General features: G+C 34.3%; 1 protein-coding gene across 6 annotated transcripts in view; it reads left to right on the top strand.

The window, feature by feature from the left end:
* Positions 1–18,624, top strand: part of FBXW7 (F-box and WD repeat domain containing 7) — a 232,263-nt gene that overhangs the window by 152,378 nt on the left and 61,261 nt on the right. Inside the window, exon 5 of one of the 6 annotated variants that reach the window (XM_058550198.1) lies at positions 8,788–9,288. The exons of 4 other annotated variants lie outside the window; for them this stretch is intronic. In XM_058550198.1, coding sequence (XP_058406181.1) covers positions 8,788–8,859 — 72 coding nt within the window. In that variant the 3' untranslated portion in view covers positions 8,860–9,288. Of the gene's footprint in view, positions 1–8,787; positions 9,289–18,149; positions 18,385–18,624 lie in introns of those variants that run through there. One more of the 6 variants, XM_058550200.1, reaches the window with a different exon arrangement.

Raw genomic sequence — 18,624 nt, 5'->3', positions numbered from 1 at the left:
CTTTTTCCTCATCTTTTAAATGTCTTCACCTTATAGCCTCTTGCAAATTTGTCTTCTTTTTAAGATCTATTTCAGATCTCACCTGCTTTAAGAATGTTTCACAGAACTCTGAGCAAAATTCTATATCTCCATTAGCTGTTTGTTTTTAACTTATATTGTGGTAGTTACAGTCAGCTTTGTTTTTTAAAATTTATTTATATTTAGATTGTTGACAAACATGATTCTCTAAATCATGTGATTCTCTATAAATACTGTGTCTTACAGGACCTTATACTTTGCATACAGAAAATGCTTAAAAAATTGAGTTGAACTTTCAGAAAACAAAATCTTTATGTATTTTCACAAACACAGTCTGGTTTAATCCTGTTCCAGTTAATGTGAACATTTACAGGTTTTTGAACCTCAATACAAGACTTTAAATTTGTCCCTATTAGATTTTCTATTGTTACTTGCTGTTGTGCCTCCATCCTCACTCAGTTTTCATTTTGGCTCTATCTTTACCAAGTTCCTCCTTACCAAGATTATTTTGTATCAAGATTCTGTCTTCTAGCATTTTCGTTGTCCCTCCCATTTTTGTAATTCTCAGTGCATTTGTATTAACATCTAAATAATTAAATCACTGATATCTTCAGTGAGGAAATGAAAGCTAGGTTGAGACCTAAAGGATAGATAGGAGTTAGACAGTATTGAGAGGCTGTTAAGAAATAAAAATGGCAAGTCGTAACTTTTTTGAATAGCGGCAGAATTGTTAGAAATGAGTATAGAGCCTCTCTAGGTGACTGTTGAATATATTCCAAATATCTATATGGGTTTGTATTGGGCAAATTTGTTTAATTTTTCTTTGTTTGTATCCTGTCTGTTTCTTAATGGTTTAATGAAGGCTAAGTGGTGCTTTGGAGGGTCGTTGGCAGAGTTTCCACGCCATAGGCAACTTACCTTTCCTTGACATTTGGATGGTTGATCTTGATGCCAAGTACAGGATCTTCACAAAATCTTCCTGTAGTTTCTAAAGTTTTAACTTGGAAATATTATTTGCTTAAGGTTATAGGAAGTGAATGAAAGAGCTGGGAGTATAATTTAGATCTTATATACCAGTTCCCCTCCTCCCTTCCAAAACTCCAATATCCAAAGAATAAATATGCATGTAAAAATATATTTTAAAAACCTATAATAAAGTTAAGTCCAATTTGAAATTAGTGTTTCACCAATTTTAATTTAGACAGTAATATCAATTTTTAAAACTTTTCATCAGTGATTACAATCTTAAGAATCTTATTAACAAGATTGCTTTCTGCTTGTGAGTCTACTTTTTACTTTGACTCTTGTCCTAAAATCTCAATCCCATCTTTGACCTCTTTTCTGGGGGACACATTTTCATGTATTTCATTGCTTTGATTGCTATAATGAATCCCTATTATCTATAAATTATGATAAAGAGAAAAATCAGGGTGGTTGAATTACAGAAGTAGAAAACAGAGAAAAGAAAATATGGTTAGAGAATTTAGGTGTGTTTTAAATACCTGATTTGTAGTCATGACACTTTTATTTTTGTTTCTTCTTTGAAAATTGCCTTAAATTCAATACTGTTTAGTTTTAATTGAGAAATGCTGCTCCTTTTCTGTTTAGTCTTGGGATTTTTTTATGGGAAAAACTTTAAAAACATTTCGTAATTCTTTCAGTGGATACTCTAAATATGGATAGTAGTTCAAAAGAAGGCACAGAGAAATAAAGCTACAGACAACATATTTAAATTTTTGTAGAAGTCTTACATGAGCATTTCAGCATACTTAGCAAATCAGAGAAAGTATTATTTTTCACTATGAAATGTCATATATGAGAATTAATTACTTAAGAATTCATCTGTTTCTTCATTGAACACTAGAGGGCCATATAGTACCTTTTTGCTATTGCCAGAGCTGCTTTTAATGTATTTAAATATATTTAGTAAGTGCTGTCTCTTTTCTACTTTGTGTTCTGGTACACTATTTCTTGCTCAGATTTTGAAATTAATATTTGAAGTAGTTCTGTGCGTTGTCGAATAATATGTCAGATACCTAGGGTTGTCTTTTTCTTTTTTTTTAACTAGCAGCTAGCATATCTTCATTTTGCTATTTTAAAACAACAACAACAAAAAGTGAAGAACGAGTGAGCCATGGGATAAATGTACATATTTGTACAAATTTACTGTGCTTTGAGAGTATATAAGTATGCTTTTTGAAAATTTCTCAAGTATCCGCACATAAATGCATTAAAAACAAAAGTCTTGTCATTGTTGGCTTCCTCAGCATAAATGTGAGAATTGAATGCTTTCTCTAAGAGGCTATCTTTCTTGTCTAAATTTCCTCTTGTGTTAGCATAGAAGGTAGTATTACAGAGTGTAACCACCTGATCATCCTGAACTAAAGAATATTTGAACAGATGATTCTTCTTCCTCAGTTTCTTTAGGTTGCTTGGGGTGAAGAAATGAGAAATATAATCGACAAGGCCCAAATGAGTAGTGTGAATGAGTGAAGAAAGTCTTGATTGAGCCAGTAAGATTGCTCAGGCTCTTAGAACTGCAGGGCATATGCCTTCCCTAAAAGATGTTAACATTCATTTAAAAAAAGAAAAAGAAAAACATTGTGTAGGTTCCAAAAAAACTCCCTTTAGCTACATTTGACCTGTGGACTAGTATTGATTTTTAATAGCTTCTAAAAAGGAAGTTCAACATCTTTAAGTAGAGCCTTGGTTAAATTTTTATTTCTCCCTTAGATATACTTTAGAGAGCACTTCTTAATATTAATTTCTATATTATATTTTGGGGTGGGAAATAAGGACATTTTGTCTTTAGCTACTGTTTACACTTCTCTTTTTGTGAAGGAAGATTAGGATGAACTCAGGAGAAACACATTGTTTACTCTTAGAAGAGAGCATGAAAAAGGATCATGTGACAGAGAGGAGGAGCAGTAACACATTTAAAGATTTAAAAGAACCTCATGATTTGGTTTCTCTTCCTTAGATTTGTTAATTTTAATATCATAAGTTATTTCTTCAAATTAATTACTATAATGAAGTGACAAAACTTTGATCTTTAGTTGTAAATTTTGCTGAGTGGTTAGTCCTCTTGGATATGGATGAACTTCATTTCAATTTAAAGTCATTGCTATGATAAACAATATTCTGTAACTGATTAAGTTATGTTTCATGTGTGTTTGCTGTGTTTTTGTATCACTACCATTTTCTGAAAACCGCATTTATTATTATATTTTGACAGATTAACGTGAGCTTAAGTATTAAACACTGAGCTTCAATTCTGATCTTTTTGCTCAGGTAATGAAATCAGCTATTAATAACATAATCTATTTGGTGAATAGTAAATGGTGGAGAATATAAAACAAGTACAAAAAGAGATCAGTATCTGGATATGGTGAGAAACCTAAACTGCTCCTTCTTTGAGAAGGAGTTATTAAATGCTATTGATTAATTGAAGACATTAAAGTATTGTGTTTTTAACATGTATCTGGAGAAAACATTAGCTTACTAGTTAAAATTTGGTTCAATTTAGCAATATTATTGAGCACCAAAAGAACTGACATTTTTCTTCTAACATGTGCCACAATCTAATACTAGCTTTTTGGGAGTGGGGAGAAGAAGGTGTTGGGGCACATTACTATGTTAAGTGCACATATCCACTGTAAGGGCATTTTATTTCAGAAGGGTTAGGGGAGGGGCAAGTGCAGCATTGAGGGGTGGTATTTTACAAAGGTAAAAGATCACTTTGATTCCCTCAAAAGTCAGAAGGTTTGGGAAAGTCAGATTAGTATCAGTACTGGAGATGTTTCTAGAATACCGTTCAACTGTATTGTAACTAATTTCCATCAGTGATTCCTTGACTACATTGAAATGACTTTCAACCAGAAAATCTTCTTAACCTAATTTCCACATATTTACAATTTGTAAGACACAGAAACTCAAGAGGCAATACGGGCCAGAAAGGTAATCTAAATGAGTGAAATGGGTTAAATATAAGACCCAGGGAGCCAAAGCTTCTCTAAAAGGGGCGACTGTGAAAATTATAATCCTGATATTGCTATGTTTTCCATATTGCCATAGTTTCAAAAGTCACCAGGATTCCTGATTTTTTTTTTTTTTTTTTTGTGAGGAAGATCAGCCCTGAGCTAACATCTGCCAATCCTCCTCTCTTTGCTGAGGAAGACTGGCCCTGGGCTAACATCCGTGCCCATCTTCCTCCACTTTATATGGGACGCCGCCACAGCATGGCTTGACAAGCAGTGCATCGGTGCGCGGCCGGGATCCACACTGGCGAACCCCGTGCTGCTGCAGCGAAGTGTGCACATTTATCCGCTTGCGCCGCCTGGCCAGCCCCAAGGATTCCTGATTTTTAGATGATGATTTCTCAGGTTTTTTTTGTTTGTTTGTTTGTGAGGAACGTTAGCCCTGAGCTAACATATGATGCCAATCCTCCTCTTTTTGCTGAGGAAGACCAGCCCTGGGCTAACATCTGTGCCCATCTTCCTCTACTTTATATGGGACGCCACCACAGCACGGCCTGACAAGCAGTGCGTCGGTGCACGCCCGGGATCTGAACCTTTGAACCCTGGGCTGCCGAAGCGGAGCGTGCGCACTTAACCGTTATGCCACTGGGCTGGCCCCCTAATTTCTCAGTTTTATATGTGTTGGCATCCAAATTTTTCAAAAGCATTTCCGTGGGCTGATTTGACCTATGTATCATCCATTTTCACCAGACATCATATATAGAAGAAGTATGTGCTGTTCATCACTCATTGCAAAATTAAAGTAGTTTGTGTCCATTGGAGATCCATTAAGAGTGTTGAGTTGTTTGGAGTGGAAGTGCAGCATATACATAGCACGTTAAGTGCTGTAGTCTGTGACCTGAGGACTTTTTTCTTTATGAATTTAACATATCGGTTTTAGGTGTTTAACTGACAAATGAATTGGCCTCATTTAAAAGAAATGTATATTCTAACATCCACAAGGAATTTGACGTGGTCTGTATGTAGGAGAAACACATATAATAAATAAAGTGATCAAGTGTGCATGAAAATCAGAACCAGGGAAAATACTGGAGTAGACTATGAAGACAAGGCCATGAGAAGAGATATGGAATGAATTATGATGAGTTGGAGTAAACTGGTAATAGGATATAGGTTAGCCACTCATAAGAGCCTACATCAGTATTCTTCAAAGTATGACCCTAGACCTGATGCATCAGAAACGTCTGAAGTGCTTATTAAAAATGCAAGTTGCTAAGTTCCATTCCAACTACTCAACCAAATCTCTAGGATTAGGATGTGCATTTTTAACAAGCTGCCACATGATTCTAATGTAGATTAAAGTTTGCAAAACATTGGCCTATTGGCCTCTCTGCTTCCTTGTGATAAAATTAAAAGGAGGATGTGCTGAGTCCTCTCAGGAAGTGAAAACATGTCAGTCACACACACACACAAAACCCCTTTTACTAATATTGTATAAAAGGAATTCCCCACATGGGGCTTCATGAGTGATTCAGTAGACCAGGCCCTTAGCATATCTAACAAATGCATCAATGCTTATAAATAGTGGTAAGTAGAGAGTGTGATCTCTGAATTTAGACTGGAGTTTTTAAATACCAGCTCTGTCACTTCATGGCACTTTGACCTTGGGCAAACTGTTAACCTCTCTTGTAGAGTTATCTTAAGGATAGTAGTACCAATATGCTTGGTATAACGATGTTTCAGTCATTGACAGACCACATATATGATAGTGGTCCATGAGATTAGTACCATATAGCCTAGGTGTGTAGTAGGCTATACATCTAGGTTTGTGTAAGTACACTCTATGATGTTCGCACAATGATGAAATCGCGTAGCAATGCATTTCCCAGAATGTATCTTCATTGTTAAGTGACACGACTGTAATGTCATCAAAAACATAGTGTTATTGAGAAGATTCAATGAAATAATATATATAACATACTTAGAAAAGTGACTGGCAGATTTGTTGTTACTGCTGTGGAGTCAATTCAGAGCAGAATCCTGCCCCGTCTTTTTTGTGCCATCCTCTCATCTTCTGGGGCTAAATCAGACAATGCTCCACTGCTATTTGTAGGGTTTTTGTGGCCGATTTTTTGTAAGTGGATGACCTTCTTCCTAGTCTGTCTAATCTGGAAGCTCTGCTGAAACCTGTCCACCATGGTTAACTCTGCTGGTATTTGAAATACTGGTAGCATATCTTTCAGCATCACAGCAACACGCAGTGGTATGACAACAGACAGACGAGTGTTGTGTTCCCTGACTGGGAAATGAAGCCTGGCTGTGGCAATGGCAGCGCCAGCGCCAAATCTTAACCACTAGACCACAAGGGCTGGCTGATGGGCAGATAGTAAGTCCTTAATAAGTGTTATCTATTATAGTTCATAAGATTTATTATTGTAATATTGCAAGACTATACTAAAACTAGCTTAACTAACTAGTCCAGGCTAGATAACATGCTATGCAAGATATTTTTAGTTCCAAAGATACCTACTGTCTTAGGGGGGTTGAAATTATTCTATGGATCTTTGCTTAAATTATTGTGACTTTTAGCACAGAGTCTAGATGTTTGATATTGTAAATTTTGTTAGTGCTAACCACGAAGCACTTTTGATCCTGACAGGTATTTTTTCCCCTAATTGGTTGTTAATGTTGAACCTAGAAGGAATTTGAAAGAGAACCTGAAAGTAAATTTTGGTAGTCTTGGGACTTTGAGTCCTCACGTGAAAACGTTCAGAAGAGATGGAAATGCTAATTCTATTCTAAAGTGATACTTGAGCGTTCTTGACCTGAATAGCTGAAACTAGGATAAATGCAAGGGAAGAATCTCTTTGGTACTTCTGTAGAAATTCAAGAGTTACTACTTGATGATACAGGAAATACCTAAAGTTTTCACAGTGAAGAGATGATTATAAACAAATGAAAGCTGTCATTATGAATTAAATAATAGTTTGTCAGGTTGAAATTATCTCTATCTAGGATGTATTTTAGAGAATATGTTTTGTACAATGCTTGGTGTAGCTACTAGCTGTCTCTGACGTAGAATATTAACTTGATTCCTCCTAGTAGTAAGAATTGTTGTTAGGTTGGCGTCTTGCATGCAAACATTAACCTCTAATTATATGAAATGTAAATAGAAGAATGATGATTGCTTTCATAGATCACCAGGGCTAAAAATAACGTATAAGATCTTTTTTCCAGGAAAGGATTTCCTTTGTTCAAATGTACCATGTCTTTCTGTCAGTTGGTGTTTGCTGATGCTGTTATTAAAGGTAGCTTCTCTCCTTTAGAAATGACAATTGCTTTTAGAAGATGCTTTACTTTCAAAGTGAAAATGCTTTAGCTTTCTGTTTCTGGTTGGTCTTAAATGGAAATTTCTGAATTGAAATCGGATGCAAATAAGGAATGGAAGTGTCAAGAAAGTACTGGTGAATTTAGAAAGTACCAAGAGTTATTCGTTTGCTTAGCTACAGATGTTGGTTTTATATGTCTACATTATAAATTTAATTTTCTAGAATGAATTGTTGTACTTTACCAATATGCTGCCATCTGTCTTAGGGTCTAATGAGTAAAAATTTTATATATGCTAGGTACATCTGTAGTGTTTATCACTTACAGTTTCAGTTTTCGGCTTTATTTCTCGTTACTGTTTCACTCTGTTAGCTGGTATAGAAGAGAAGATTAAAACTTTTAGAATTATTATTCTATATCATTTAGATATCAGTAATCTTATATTTAATTTTTATTACATTTTATGCTTCTTTACTCCAGAAAGGAACAGAGCTGAGATTGCAAACTGATGTCTTATATGGTATTTTTTTTTAACACATTTAAATTTATTGTCAGCATTTAAAAATCTGGAGAGTTCACATAAAAATGTTGATTTTTTCGCCTTCTTTTGCAAATGTGGGATATCGGGCTTTACTGGGCTCATGTGCTTACATGACAATGATCAATTGCACCTTTTTTTTTTTTTTTGCGAGGAAGATCAGCTCTGAGCTAACATCCACGCTGATAGTCCTCTTTTTGCTGAGGAAGACTGGCCCTGGGCTAACATCTGTGCCCATCTTCCTCCACTTTATGTGGGATGCTGCCACAGCATGGCTTGACAAGCGGTGCATTGGTGCGCGCCCGGGATCCGAACCCCGGGCCGCTAGCAGCGGAGCTCGAGCGCTTAACTGCTACGCCACGGGGCCAGCCCAATTACAACTTTTATGTAGGCTTTCCAGGTCTTAAACCTGACCTGTTTCTCTCCTTTATTTTTACCTGTCTGTTCCTTTAGTCATTTGAATTTGCTTGGAATAAAGACAAAAGTGTGATTGTAGGAAATCCAAAAGTAAGTTGATTTTTCCTTTATTTGTCATGTATCAAACTAGTTTGGATGTAAATTCAAGTCAATGTAGTATGTTACAGTTTGTCAAGTTTATTATTAAAATAGCCGGAGACTTGCAAAACACCTCATTGCCAACTGGTATTATCAAGGTGGGAATTTGTCACCAGAACATTTGCCACCCTCCAAATACCCACTCACTTAAATTTTCATTCTAGATCACCTGTTATCCTTTCCATTCTTGTTAAATTTTGAAATTAACACTCTACTAGGATGACTATCATATTACAACAGTAAACCAGTGTTCTTGGAGCTCCTTGTTTTGTAAGATGTTTCAGTTATCTATTGCCACCTAACCAGTCACCTCGAAACTTTATAGATTATAACAAATAACAATTATTTTATTATTTCTCATTGTTCTTGTAGGTTATGAATTCGGGAAAGGCTCACTTGGGCATTGCTGATTCAGTGTTACAGTCAGATGGTGGCTGGAGGTGAAACAGCAGCTGTCTAGAACAGCTGGGGGCTGGCCAAGAATCTTCATATAGTCTCAGGACTTCTCCATGTACTGCCTTTTTACCTGGGCTAGTTTGGGCTTCTTCACAGCGTGGTGGCCTCAGGGCAATCAGACTACTTAAAACAGAATATCAGGGCTACCATGTGAGTATTCCAGCAAGCAAGGTAGAAGCTGAATCTCCTTTTTTTACTTAAGCCTAGTAAGTCACATAATGTAACTTTCACATTCTCTCTGGTTGAAACAGACTCCACCTCTCAATGGAAGGAGTGTTAAAGTACATTGTAAGAAGACCATGCAAGATGGGGGATATTGCTGTGACCATCTTTGAGAAACACAATTTGCTATAGAGGTCATAATATTTTGGCTCTTAGGACTGGTTTTTTTTTTTTTCCCATTTAGACTTCATAAAAATCAGGCTCATTAAAGCAGATTCTACATATAATTTGTGTGTCTTATATAATACTTTATGTCAGTTATCTAGAGCTCAGTTATCTGGCAAACTTACACATCTGAAAGATATAAAAGGTAAATCTCTGAACAACTAGGTTAGAAAGTAACACTACTAGGTTAGGCTTAACATTCTATAGAATAGATTATATATTCTATTACAAAGCATAAGTTTAGGAATTAGACATACTAGGGTAAAAATCTCAACTCCACTGCCTGGTACTTGTGTTACCTTGGGCAAATTTTTAAACCTTTCTGAGCTTCAGTTTCCTTATCTATAAAATGTAGGATGATACCTCACAGTCTTGTGATAGTTAAGTGAAATGATCTACTAGGAACTCTGTCCGTGTTTAATCCTTCCCTCACATCATTGTACCAATCTAAAATAGTACATTTGCTTTTTCTAAGTCCTATGGGTGCAAACTTCCTTTTTATCTCCTATTAATCTCTGATAGTCCGTCTCCTAGCATCCTTGGCTTCCTTCTTCCATCCTTAGATCATTCTCTTTCAAGCATAATCAAGCAATTACAGGGATTGAGTTTTGTTTGTTTCTTTGTTTTTAATCTTTCTTGATAACCAGTTAGTGTTTTATTTATTGGAAAGAATGAAAACTTAGACTGTCAGTTTGATATAAACTTCAGCTATTAAATTAATGTTGATGTTTATCAGACAGTGTATTTCAACAGTGTAATGCTGTTGTAATTTTGACAGTGTAAAAGGCCAATGGTATCAACTGTCAGCCCATCTAAGGATGAGACGCTAAATATATATATATATTTTTTTGTGTGTGAGGAAGATCGGCCCTGAGCTAACATCTGCCAATCCTCCTTTTTTTGCTCAGGAAGACTGGCCCTGGGCTAACATCCATGCCCATCTTCCTCCACTTTATATGGGATGCCGCCACAGCATGGCTTGACAAGCGGTGTGTTGGCGCATGCCTGGGATCCGAACTGGTGAACCCTGGGCCGCCACAGCGGATTGCACGCACTTAACCTCTGCGCCACCGGGCCGGCCCGTATATATTTTCTATAGCCTAATTCTATACTTAAAGTATTTTCTATGCTTAAAGTAAGTAATTCTATACTTAAATTTGATGCTGAAGTGAATATTGATAAATGAATATTTATCAGTGAATAATTTATCAGTATTCAGTGAATATTTCTAATTCTCCCACGCTTCATAGTATCTTACTAAGAATTATATAAATGAAGTTGTGGAACTATGTTCATCTCACTCAAAATACTTGATTTTTATTTATAATTACTTCAAAAACTGAACAGTGTAGGAAACATAATTATCTCCCCACTCCTTACTATTTTACTTTCTTAAGTTGTCAACATTCTGTCAAATATCTTACATTTCCATAGGTTCAGCTTTTTAGTTTTCATAGGATGAATCCCTATAATGTATTAAACCATCAATTTGGTGATTTCCTGCATTGTAGCTTAGTTTAATTTTTTTTAAAGCTGTATAGAAAAACCACCTGTATAACTTATTGTGCTTTAAAAGAATTATTAGTATTATGTCCTTATTTATGACTCCCTGGCCTGTGACAGTCTTCAGAATTTTTATAGGAGAAATAAATGATTGCTAAGTAATATTTAGTTTAACCAAAAGATTAATGAATCTTTTATGCTTAAACTTGTTTGTACAAATAACCTAAATGATGGACCTTAAAAAACTAATATTAAAGCAGTTTTTGTCAGCTTTCTTACAGTTATATTTTATTTTGAGAATTGTGGAAATTAAGTTGCTTTAAATCATTTACTCTGTCATCACATGAGGGTTTTGCATGACTGAAATACCTGTAATTACTATGTCATTTTTGTCATAGTTGACCTAAAGGTATAACTATAATAATCATCAGCTAAATTCTTGGTGAGCAGCTGTGTAAGACCAACTTAACAGCTGGGGTAACCCAGCACAGACTGTAACAAACTTAATCATGAGGCAAGTTATATTATAGTCATTGAGGACTTCGTGCTGGGCATTTCTGAAATACTTTAAAAAATTCAATTTAATAGTTGGATTTTTGTTTTATCTCAAATATTTCTTTAAATGCTTAATGAAAGAATGATGAAAAGTGTCAATTTAGAATTAACAACTAAAGTTCTAAGATACAAATATGGTAATAAAATCCAAAGTTTACTCATTAAAAGAAGAATCAAATATACTGTGTATGTCACTGTTTAGGTAAAGTCACTGTGATAAGTAGAAAAGGAAAAATATATACAAGTTATTATGGTATAATATGGAGTCAGAATAATCCTGAGATTTTTTTTCTTGAATTTCATCTTTTTAAATCATATTTTTAAAAATCATTTATGCCTGTGACTTTTTCCAATGAAAATATTTTTTTATTATTATACAACGCTAATACATGTTTACAACACAAGGATAGATGTCTGTTTTTTTAAAGTATACACAATTGAAGCAGTGAATTTTATTTATAGATACTTTGTAATTACACTGTAGCTATACTATTCACTCAACTATAATAAAGAAATGCTTACCAAATTGACAATCTAACACTTTACAAGGAGGCTCTATACTTGGTACTATTAGAACTGTAATATACTCTTAAAGCTGTAAGGGTCTTCATTCTCAATCATCTGGTCCAGCCTCCCCACTCTAGAAATCTGAAATCTGAGACAAGTTAAGAGACTTACTTAGGGTCATGGGTTAGTGGTGGAGCTGAAACTAGAACTTAAAATTCACCCAATATTTTTTGTATACTGATAAGTTTACTTGGAGTATCAGTTCCAGATAATTTGGCTGAAAGTTGGTTGAGGCTTAGTCGAGAATAATTTAGTTGTAAATAAGTTAATAAATTGGTTTTTTGAATCATGGAATTTCTAGTGTACCATGGGGTGGTTTTGTCATCATTTTTAAGGACTTGTTTGTTTGGTTTTTCTATATTTTACTTCTTAACTTATAACTTTATTTTCAGCCAATTATTTAGAAGTAACTGGAAATTTCCAGAAAAATTCAGAAACAACCTAAATGTCCAGCAATCAGACCTTGATTATATAAATCAAAGTAGTTACAATACTTGACTTAACCTAGTATTGTAGCATTTTCAAAATAAAAATGCTACATATACATGTGTGTATGTAATGCTTTTATTTTGCAAATGCGCAATTACCAGGTCACACTTTTATAACACTTGTATAAACTGTATGTGCTGTTTTAGAACCCAGGCTAATTTCTCTTAAGTAGTTAGGGGCTGCCCGTGGTTCCCAGAGAAAGAAAGCTAGCAGGGAGGTACAGTAATATGTTGTGACCCATTAAATGTTTACATGACTATAATATCTCAAATGCATTATAATTGGAAGTTGTAATCTTGCTTAGTGAACACTTTGAGTGTTTAAATGTCTTTTAGAATTTTTTAAGGAATTATTTTGAGTGTGATTTTAATTTTTATAAAACATTTCTATTCATTGACTTATGGCTTTTATGAATAATAAAAAGGAATGCCATATATTTAAATTTTTCTTTCATGCTAAATCTAATTATAATTTTGTTTCTACAATTGAAGTAATGATATGTTGTTTGGAAATTTTTTTGCAGTTTTTACTAATACAAGTTTGACCATTTATTATTAAACAAAGAACTTAATGTCTTGATTTATCAGTGTTTTCCTCTGTGTTTAAATTGCTCTATCTTTGTAGTGTATGAATTGCTTAGACCAGAGAGATACTTTAAGATTCTGGTATCTAAGGTGTTAGGAAAGGCTGAAAAATAGACTTATATACAGAGAATGATATGTCTTACTCAATATCCTTGAATAAATGAGTATGCTTTATAATACCATATTCTCAAGGGGATATTGATTCTGATTTATTTCACTTTAGTAGTGGTATAATTTTAGCATCTGGAATTTTTTCTGTTTCTGCAAAACAGTAAGTCACTTGTTGCTTAAATTCACAGAAGTAATGAATTGTACTGAGTTTAAATGGCATATGCTGATATTCTGCTGTTAAAAGTTTTTGATGTGAGCCGTTGAAAACTCTTGGTATAAAAATCATATGTACTTGTAGGTAAACTTGTATCTTCCAAGTGATTTGTTTTAGCTGATTCAAGAATAGTTGATGAAAAATGGAAAATCTTTTTGCCACTCATATGCTGTGGCCTTTGGTAAAGAGCAATTAAATCCTAGTCTCTGTATAATAATTAATGAAAGAAAAGGTCGAAATCCAGAATAAACTGCTGTAAATCTTGTTGTTGTTTTAAGAGAATTGGAATGTATGGGACTGTAATACATTTTTGAAATACCATATTGGTGATATTTTGTTACATGTAGCATTTATATATAATCATCTTTGATCAATGCAAACTTTTAGAAGAAAGAAAGTGAGAAAGTGATAAGTGGGCAAAATAAATTACCTTATATAGAGATCATCTCTTTACCATAAGTTCCCCAATGTTGAGTTCATCTTTGATGGGGAGTCAGTGGTGTCTGGAATCTTAAAATCCCAAGACACTACAGCTAAGATACTATAGCTTCATTTTTAGGTAAAAATTTTGACAGAATTATGGAAAGTCTTTCTAAAACTTGTAGATGATTATGTGTTTACAATATTCTATTCCAAAGTTATTACAGGTGGATTTTAGAACCTCTACTTCCTTTCCTTGTGATTTTTAAAATGAAATGTAGTCTACAAAGCTCTGTGTGATTTTTGATCCTAGTAGTAGTAGTAGTAGTAGTAATGTAACTAACAGTATTGAGCACTTACTAGATGTGAAGCGTTGTTCTATGTGCTTCACTTAAACGTTAACTGATTTAATCCTCCTAACAATTTAATTTAAGGTCCTTCCGCTAGTAAGTGGTAGAACAGGCTTTGGACTAAGGCAGTCTGGCTCCAGCATTGATGCTCTTACTTACTATATTATACTTAGTGTTTGTTGATGTGATCAAATATTGGCATGATCAAAGAGCTTGTCTGTTTTGAAGAGTCTCAGTTTGGGAGGGGGGTTAATAATTAAGAGTATCTTAAATGTTTTTAAATGTATAATTGAGACTAAGACTTTATGTTTTCTTGAAATGGAACGTGGAACTAGCTGCATTTTAAAGTATTAACAATTGGGGGTCTGCTATGCATTGTCCATGATTTCTCTCATTGACTAGGGTTTTCTTCTGTATTTGAAGATTTAGTAATTTGAATGTTTCCATACTGATTGAGAACATTGCTTTAGAAGTACTGTTAACTTGAATCCTCCAAAAAAAGATGAAACTTGGTAGTACATACATTTGGAAATTAGTACTCACTGTACTCAATCACTAATAATGGTCTCTTTTTTACAAAAATATGTTGTTGTAGACACGTAACTTGATTTAGTGTTTGGTTTGCTAGAGTTGCAATGCTCTGTACTATCCAGTTGAGGGCAGCTATTTACTGATTTAAAAAAATGAGTTGAATTAGAATGTCAGCACTTTGTGTTTACCAAAAACTTGGTATCTAGTGTAAAACATAGCATTTCAATATACAAACAGCCTTAGTTTTCACTTCTATTATCATTGTAAATAATTTCTTGAAAATGAAAAACTAGTTTTACTTCATAATAATTTCTAACGTCTTATAAGCAGGAGAATGAACACTGATTTTAGTTTTAGTTTTCCCAGTCCAAATTCTTTTCAATTCCACATCTTATTTTTTTTCCCCTTAGGATCACACTCCAAGGAGATTAGAGAGCTTTGTATCTTCCTTATCTTTAAACTATCTGCATGTAAATAGATGTGACTATAAAGTTCCTTGAGGGCTTTTAAATATAAAAGAGAAAAATTATAATTTCCCATGTTATCTTTATTAACCAATGGATTAAGTGAAAGTTAAATATGGAGTTGATCTGTTTGATATATTTTTCTATGCAGAATGAATATGTTAAACTTGTGGAATGTAGTACACTCTTCTAATTTTTCTGCATTGAAATAACTCATAGTTTATATCTTCTGTGTGGTTCAGAGAAAGGAATTTTGAGGGTTTAACTAATTGATGTCAAAGATATCACTGAAACATTTTTTTTGAGAATAAAGAATGCCAGTCTTCGTAAAATTATATGTAATATTAACAAAGTAGACACTGATAGTAACTTGCTGAGGAGACATTCCATGGGAGCTATTTCAACAAAGGAATTTTTCTCGTTAGGAGAGAAAGACACAGTATGACTGAAGGTTATGTTGTAAGGAAAAGATGAATCTTGTGTTAAGAAATAAAGTGAGCATCAGAGGAGATGCTGAGACTAGAATGAGGCTAGAGACATTCATTCTGCAAGGTAGTAAGTAGTCTAGTGGGGCTGTTGACATGATTATCTTAGATATCAGTCTCACCTTTTTTCTACCATATCAACTTACAGATTTCCAGTACTCTCTCTTCTATCCCTAGATCTTTGTTGGGGTTTTCTTTGATGTAAGATTATGATTCAGGTCCTAGTCACTTACTTTTTTATTAAAACAATTTTTTTATTGTGGTTAAATATCCATAACATAAAATTTGCCATTTTAACCAAGTTTAACTGTACAATTCAGTGGCATTAAGTACATTCACAGTGTTCTGCAACCATCACCACTATCCATCTCCAGAACTTTTTCATCTTTTCCAACTGAAACTACACCCATTAAACACTAACTCCCCATTCCTTTCTCCCCCTTGGCCCTGGCAAACACCATTCAGTTTTCTGTCTCTGTAAATTTAACTACTCTAGGTACCTTATATAAGTGAAATCATACAATGTTTGTCCTTTTTTGACTGACTTATTTCGCTTAGCCTCATGTCCTCAAGGTTGTAGCATGTGTCAGAGTTTCTTTCCTTTTTAAGGCTGAATAATATTCCATTGTAATGTATACCATATTTTGTTTACTCATTTGTCCATTGATGGTTACTTGGGTCGCTTCCGCCTCTTGGCTGTTATGAATAATACTGCTGTGAACATGGTGTACAAATATCTGTTTGAGTCCCTGCTTTCAGTTCTTTTGGGTGTATACCCAAAAGTAGAATTGCTGGATTATGTGGTAATTTTTTTGAGGAACCGCCGTACCATTTTCCACAGTAGCTACATCCATTTTACATTCCCACCAGCGATGTACAAGGGTATTTCTTCAGATCCTTGCCAGCACTTGTTATTTTTTGTGTGTGTGCGCTCTACGTTGTTATTGTTGTTAAATAATAGTCATTCTAATGGGTGTGCAGTGGTGGTTCATTCTGGTTTTGATTTGCATTTCCCTAATGATTGGTGATATCGGGCATCTTTACATGTGCTTTTCGGTCATTTGTATATCTTCTTTGGAGAAATTCAGTTGTTTACTTTTGTGTAACTAAAAATGTCACCTCTGCTAATGATTTTGCATTTTTAACAACATTTTAATTATGGTATAACAGAAAGGTGTACTTTAAAAAAGTAGTGTCATGGTAGGACTGGGAGTATTTCTTCTGTATGGATTGATTTCCCAGCAGCCCACTTTATATTTAGTAAGACAGAGTCTCCAAAGTCAAAAAAAACATCACCTGTTTCTGACATTCTTTTTTCTAATTCTCTCCATATCACAGTCTAAATTACCACTAAAGATCCATAAAAGCTGCTGAAAGGAGAGATAAGTGAGATGACTGGAAGAAAATGGAATGGAAAGAGAGAACAAACTAGTTAACTGAGCATTGTGAACAAATAGTTGACATCTGTTATCTGCCATCTATTGAAAGTACTATCTATTAATTCTCATATTGAGCTTCTTATCATCTTCATAACAGTCTAGTTTGTGGGTTTGAATATGAAATGTAGTATAAAAGATTAATTAACACTGACATAAGTGGTTAATTTGGGGAAATATTTGAGATAATGCTGGAAAGACTAGTTTGGGGCCACTTTGAGGAGAATCTTCATCTCCATACTTTATCTTAGGCAATGGGGAACCATTGAAAGTTCTTGAGGAATGGATTGTATACCACATTTTCTCTCTGTGTTTTAGGAAGATTTATGTGATCCTGATATGTTGGAGAAATTAGGCACTAAGGATTTGCAATGAATTGGTTAATTATTATTCATTTCACTATAATTACTTCCCATCACAGCTTACATTTATAAATACTTGTTTTTTTATATTTTTAATAAATCACATGACTGTTATACTTCCAGGTGGAATGACTGAGTTTTTCAGAATTATAAAGGTTGAACTGAAATTTGCAAACAATTAAAATGTCTACTGGTAAGATTAATCTGAAGTGCATATTAATAGCTATAGAGAGCTAGAGTCCATTTAATATCTTAGTGAGTGCGAGATAAAAGAATACTATGTATGGAAAAGGCAAAGAGCATGCTTAAGACGCACACTTGAAAGTATAGTGCTCATTCTGAATATAAGATAGAACAAACGTATGTGTATATTTTTTGAGCACGCGTAAACACTGTCCTTAAATTTGAAGCACAATTCAAAACATTCCTAAAATATTAATGCTGGTATTTGGGTAAGGAAGACTAAATAAGATATTCAAGAGAAAATACAATGTTTATTTTTTGGATTTTTGTAAAGAAAACTTTACTTTCACTTTCTAGGGAATACCTAGGTTAGTAGTTGGAGAAGTTTTAAAAGGGACCCTGCAGCATAACTCTGCTTTGGTTGTATTCGCATTACTGACTTTGTATGGGAGGTGCACCAGCTGTTTGACTGGCAGGAGCAGGAGCTTTCATTTCAGTAGTTTATAATTCCTGGCTATTCTAGGATAGTTTGCACTTCACCAAGCCTCAGACAGGTCAGGACATTTGGTAGGAGAAGGTTGAAAGACAAAAGCAGCAGGCCCTGGGTTCTCAGCCTTTTATTTTTTTTTAATTAGAAAATTATATTTTAATTTGGTGGTTAGAGTTTTTAGTAATGTGCCTGTATTACGTGTAGAGAGTATTCATCAACCAAGAGGAGTTTTAAAATGTCAAAACCGGGAAAAGCTACTCTAAACCATGGCTTGGTTCCTGTTGATCTTAAAAGTGCAAAAGAGCCACTACCACATCAAACTGTGATGAAGATATTTAGCATTAGCATCATTGCCCAAGGCCTCCCCTTTTGTCGAAGACGGGTAAGTCTCACACATTTGAAAAATAGGAATATTTGTTTAAATGAAGTACTTCTGCCTCATTTAGTGAAGAAGTGCTTTAAATTTCAATTCATGTTTATAACTAAAACTATCAGTATATTATGTAGCCAGTGAAAACTTATGTAAGCGATAGGTTTAATAATATGATAGCCTAGAGGGCAGGGTTACCCCAATCCACCTTTTTGTCTCTCTCATTTATTTTTCATGATATTGGAATCCTTT

Source organism: Diceros bicornis, chromosome 11, assembly GCF_020826845.1.
Source record: "Diceros bicornis minor isolate mBicDic1 chromosome 11, mDicBic1.mat.cur, whole genome shotgun sequence".
Classification (NCBI taxonomy): domain Eukaryota; kingdom Metazoa; phylum Chordata; class Mammalia; order Perissodactyla; family Rhinocerotidae; genus Diceros; species Diceros bicornis.
Note: the sequence above shows the minus strand (reverse complement) of the source record. Positions and strands in the feature narration are given on the sequence as shown.